This window comes from Schistocerca piceifrons, chromosome 5 (genome assembly GCF_021461385.2).
Source record: "Schistocerca piceifrons isolate TAMUIC-IGC-003096 chromosome 5, iqSchPice1.1, whole genome shotgun sequence".
NCBI lineage: Eukaryota > Metazoa > Arthropoda > Insecta > Orthoptera > Acrididae > Schistocerca > Schistocerca piceifrons.
In genome coordinates this window covers 125,166,778-125,172,777 of record NC_060142.1, presented here as the reverse complement: position 1 = coordinate 125,172,777, position 6,000 = coordinate 125,166,778, and the positions used below count along the sequence as shown (strand labels likewise).

General features: G+C 38.4%; 1 protein-coding gene across 1 annotated transcript in view; it reads left to right on the top strand.

Moving 5' to 3' along the window:
• The first annotated feature begins 418 nt into the window (after positions 1–418).
• Positions 419–6,000, top strand: part of LOC124798601 (DNA replication complex GINS protein PSF3) — a 38,986-nt gene continuing 33,404 nt past the window's right edge. Inside the window, exons 1-2 of the mRNA XM_047262074.1 lie at positions 419–592; positions 1,450–1,594. Coding sequence (XP_047118030.1) covers positions 487–592; positions 1,450–1,594 — 251 coding nt within the window. The 5' untranslated portion in view covers positions 419–486. The remainder of the gene's footprint in view (positions 593–1,449; positions 1,595–6,000) is intronic.

Below are 6,000 nucleotides of genomic sequence, written 5' to 3'. Positions count from 1 at the left end.
TGCGGTCATTAGGGTATTATTTTGTGAATAGGAAATTTCCAATGAACTCCAGACTACATTCCATTCATCTGACTGATTCCCCTTTGTGTATCACTTGCAACCTCCCCCTTGCCTGTGGAGCTTGGAGCTATTATCCTAGCCATTACACCTACAGATGGACTATGTAACGCGTCTTTTTACGCTATTGACCATCACGCAAAATTCCGAAATTTTTTTTCGTCAATTACTCCCAAACGAGGGCCCACAAGGGTGAATGGCTGCAGTGTGTGATACCTGGGTCCTTAATCTGCATCACCACACACTTGGTTTCTAAAAGTCGACCGCTGGGGATCTCGCTTTGTGTGCAGCAGTATGCTGTGATAATATCGCTGAAGCCGAAGGATTATCTGTGCAAAATACTTTGAAACTTGAAAGTGGCGGGAAAATCCCTGTCACTTTTCTTTGTTGTTATTCTTTGATGGGTTGAATCTGTCAGCTGTTGGAAAAATGTTTTTCGAAAGAAGCTTCTTCCCGGATTATTTTTCGATAGATGATATAATGGCAACACAGGAACGTGTTCCATGTAAATTCGAAGTGCAAGTGTTGCGCTTAGGTAAGTGGTCTGTATAAAGGGTACGACTTTTATATGCCGTTATCCGATTTTCCTGCTGTTGTAATACGCAAACTGGTCCGATAACGCTAAATGAAAAACAGGACCGCATATAGCATTAAAAAGAAATCTCATTCAGGTGGTGACCTTTTAAAATGTGTGTTTGGCTTTAAATAACACCACCCAGTTCGCTTTCAGATTATATGGATTTTGCGTGGAAGCTGGTTGTGTCATAATATTTAGTTTTTTCCCCATCGTAGGTATACTGCAGATTGCGAAATTTTCGCACCAGACGCCGTTTCCTTTTATGAGTAAACATTATCGTTGGCATAACTATAAATGTTACAACTACATCTTTCGATTAAAATTTACTGAAACCAACCCGTGATTGCTTGAGAATTACATATTGTCTCATATTATGCGAGAAATGTCATCCTACTACTGAGAGATAATCAACTAATATGCTTGTTAATTCATATGTACGACTATATTGTTACAGAAAAGAATTGCTTCCAAATAACTTTAGTGCGGTTGAACAAGATAATCAGTAATCTCCATGTTGAACTGTGGGTAGTAACTGTTATAATCAGCAGATAATTGGATACTACACTCAGTGCATATGAAGAAGACATGTATTGCTGAAGCACTATAATAAGTGTTAATTGCCTCATGTGGAGAGCTGAATCAACCGATCTTGAGACTAAAGACCATAGCAACAGCAACATAGCCACCTGAAATACTTTACTCATAAAGGTGAAATGAGTCTGATGAGATGTTTCCAGTCTGGACTACACTTAACACGGGAAAAAAAACGGTAATTAATGCAACAAGATAATCAAGCAAATTGTTTTATTTACTAGGTTTCCTCGATCAGGGTTCCGAAAGTGAGCATATTAATGCTGGTACTAATATGGAACTACCATATTGGTTGGCACGTGCCCTTGGCCATCAAAGACAGAAGATTGTATCAGTGGACATTCCAAAAGTGTATAAGGAAGCATACAGGTATGACGCAGTTTATTCAGATACACACAGTTTTGTGCTGGTTAGAATAAATCCCAGAAACAAATTAAAATTATCTCAAATCCCCTGGTTCAGTCCTATGTTTTAAGGGTGATTTCTTTGGTTCTCAGGCAGGTATCCTGCTCAAGGAATCGCATGTGGTGGGAACACAGTTGTTGCATTCCTAGCTCAGTAACATTTACATGATGAGAATGGGGTACAGCAGTATGCCCTGTTTTCTTGGATACCAACATTCGTTATGAAGTGTTATGCAGGTTGAAGTTATAAGTTAGATGTCTTTTAAATCAAAAATGGGTTATGTGTTGTAGGAAGGAGATAGCTCAGTGTAAATTGAATTGTGATTATTTATTTACCTTTATTAATACTCAGCAAAAAGAGTCAAATGATTGTGGTGATAGCAACAATTAGTAATAATGATAGAAGCAAAGTAATAGCAAAATATGAGCCACTGTTATGATCGATGATTGAACACACATTGTAAATGGTACAGCTGTCTCCCATCACAATTTTTTTGCTAGTTTCAGTTTATGATAAGAATAAAAAAACAGGAAAAAAATGTCAGTTCTGGCATGCATAGAAATACTTATAAAATTACAAACAGTCGGAATGGCTGTGCGGTCAAAAATCCAGTGCTGCCAGTAACCTAACTTTGCTGCCTATTTTGGAATAATGGTCATATTTGCTTTGAAAAAGTAGTGTATATGCCATCCAATACTGTTGTTGCAGACATGTTTTTTCTTATGTTGGAGTGAGTTCCATCAATGACTTCTACTCTCAGTATCCTTACAGTTGAACTTAATTTTGCTTGTTCATTTGAGTTAATTGATTACTGTGCATTTACATTTAAGCAGCTGTGTCATGATTGACCTTTGGTACAAACTTACCTTTTCAATTTCTTTTCTTCATATTTCAATTACTCAGGTACACAATTCAATTACTGTACAAGTATGATTGCTTGCAGCAAGCTTAATAAGCAACCCAAACATGACTTTGGGGTCACTTTATAGCAATTTAAAAGTATCTAGCTCATTGTGAGAATGATGCTAAAGTGTGATGACATGATAGAAGAAGAAATGAGGAATCAATATGGAAGACTTAGGGGATCCGATATTAGAGTCAGAGTTTAACAGAGATGTGGAAGAATTGTGATCAAATAAGAGGGACGAAGTAGATAACATTCCTTCAGAATTTCTAAAATCATTGAAGGAACTGGGAACCAAATGACTACTCAAGTTGGTGTGCAGAATCTACGAAACTGGAGATTAGTATCAGACTTGCTGAAAATATCAACACAATCCTGAAGATAGCAATGACAGATAAGTGTGATAACTATCTCACAATCAACTTAACAGCTCATGCATCTAAGTTGCTGACAAGAATAATACACAGAAGAATGGAAAAGAAAATTGAGGGTTTGTTGGGTGATGATCACTTTGACTTCAGGAACAGTAAAGACACTGGAAATGCAGTTCTGACATTGGGCTTAATGATAGAAGAAAGACTGTCAAAGAAAATTAAGAAACATTAACATGATTTGTCAACCTGTAAAACAAGATTAACAATGTAAAGTGGTGCAAGATGTTCGAAATTTTGAGAAAAATAGGAGTAAGCTATAGGGGAAGATGGACAATGCACAATATCTATAAGAACCAAGGGGGAATGTTAAGAATGGAATGCTCAGATTCTAGCACTCAGATTGAAACACTTGTAATGGAGGGAAGCAGTCTTTTGCAATTGGCATTCAATCTATACAGTGGCAGAAATGAAAGAAATGTGGGATTAAAATTCAAGGTGTAAGCTATCAATGATAAGTTTTGCTGATCTTGTTGCTGTCCTAAGTGAAAGAGAGGAAGGTTTGCAGGACCTGTTAAATAGAATGAACAGTCTAATAAGTACTTATGTTTGTGCATACATACTCCGTAAGCCACCATACGGTGCGTGGCAGAGGGTACCTTGTACCACTGCTAGTCATTCTCATTCCTGTTCCACTCGCAAATGGAGCAAATAAAAAATAACTCTCTTTACACTTCCGTATGAGCACTAGTTTCACTTACGTTGCCATTGTGGTCCCACATTAAATGTATGTTAGCATCAGTAGAATCGTACTGCAGTCAGCTGGAGTATATTTGGCGTGTGCTTGCTTGCACACGTGTGTGTGTGTGTGTGTGTGTGTGTGTGTGTGTGTGTGTGTGTGTGTGTGTGTTTCTTTTCTGAAAAAGGCTTTGACTGAAAATTAAATGTGTAATAGTCTTTTTGTTGTGCCTAACTGCAACTCAGTGTGTCGTCTCTATAGTGTGTAGAAATCTATCCTTTTCCTAATATTTTTCATATGCCTACCTGGAGTTTCTATTGTTAGATTTTCTCAATAATGTTTTGTAAAAAGACCGGTATTCTGCTACGTTGGAAGAAAGCTAACACATGATAGACAAAACAAGGGGGACAGAGAAAACAGAGGCAAAGAGGGCATTGCTGATCAAAGAAAGTTTACTAGTAGCAAAAAATTTCTAAAAATGTGCGTTTGGAGCAGAGCACTGTGTGGTAGTAAAATGTGGACTTTGGGAAAGCTCAAATACAAGAGAATCGAAACATTTTGAAAATTATGTGGAGTGGTTAGATAAAAAATGAGGTGGTTAACTATGGAACTGGAGATTCTCCATATGTTCTTTTCAACATATGGAGAATACTGACAAGAAGGGACAGGATGATGGGATGTGTTAACATGTCAGGGAATAACTTCCATGGTGCTAGGGTAAGCTGTAGAAGGTAAAAACTGATGGGGAAGACAGAGATTGGAAAATATCCAACTAATAATTGTGTATGTAGGGTGCACATGCTTCTCTAAGATGAAGAGGTTGACATGAGAGGAATTTATGGGAAAGGGTGGGAGGGCTGCACTCACCAGTCAGAACACTAATGAATACGAAAGAAAAACATCATGGAGAGTCCCTCCCATCATGATCTATTCCACCATATACAGGATGTTTATATATGAACAGTGTGGTTTTAAAAACTAAAAATAATTTAATTTAGTGCTTTATATAGACAAACCTTACAGCATAAGCAGTGGCAACTGTCACAAGTTCTTGATGCATTAATCACAATCCTTCAGTATGTTCACCCTCTGTCACACATCTACATAGTAATCAAACTCTTCTCATATTCAGTGCAGCATATTCTCCATTGTGGTGTGCAGTGCGTGATTTATCCAGCCACACACTTCCTGAAGGGATACGGGCATTGGCAGCATGTAAACTTTCTCAAGCTCCGATTGGAAGAAATCTCAGGGTATTAAATCTGGCAAATGGGGTGACGAGGGGAGAAGGTTGTCGTCTGCTGCTGCAGTACATCCAATCCAGCATCGGTGGTGAACACGATTGAGAAATTCTTGTACATTCCTCTGAAATTGGGGTGGAGCACTGCCAGTTGTAAAATGTAATCTTCATAACTGGTGCCTGGCTCGGGTAACAGCCAGGTTTCCAACGTGTCTCAAAATGAGGTACCCATCACCATTTGTTGTTCATAGATAAATTGGCACTTTCTTGTGTGACACTGAATGGAAAATGATCATTTGTCGAAAGTCACAGGGATGTTCTACCAGTGCATGTGCTTGTTCTCTTTCCAGCTATGGACATTATGTGTGTTCATCGTGTGACTTACACAGGAAGTGGCTTCATTGCAGCAGATGAATCTTTACACAAAACCAGCATCCTCCATTTGAACTGCAGTCCTTCAAGAAAGTCATCCCTTTTCACTTTGTCTGCTGGTGTTAGGGTATGCACTAATCCCAGTTTGCTTTACTAAGTGACTTGCGAGGACTGTGGTGAAATGCCTCGTGCACTCTTTCAACATTTGCATCTGACACGAGGTCAAGGAGGACTCTTCCACATACAAAGGCATCTGGTTCCTATGAACTGTTGGTGTCACCTACCTTTGTTATTCTGGGCGTGGGGCCTTCCTAAACCATGCATGAAATTCATGTTGCACTGTAACCACACAATACCATTTTATGTCGCAATGCCGTCTCGGAAACGATTACGTAGTAAGCATGACAAGCGAACAGTGCGTGGCCCATGAAAACCTTGGACAGTTGCTGCTGCTTGTACTGTCAGGTTTGCTGGTATAAAATAATAAATTGATTTAGTATTAATTTTTAAAACTGCACCATTTATTTATAAACACTCTATACAAATTGATCCAGTGCATAATCAACTACTCTTTTACACTTGAGCCGCAGTTGATATACACACTCCTGCCAAAAAGCAAAAGTTTTGAGTTCCTGTTTGAGATATATGACACTACTGCCTCTTTATTTAGTTTACTGACCATGTAAATATTTCTACTTGTTTTAATTAACTTTTGTATTTTGGCAATCATTATTGCTACAACTA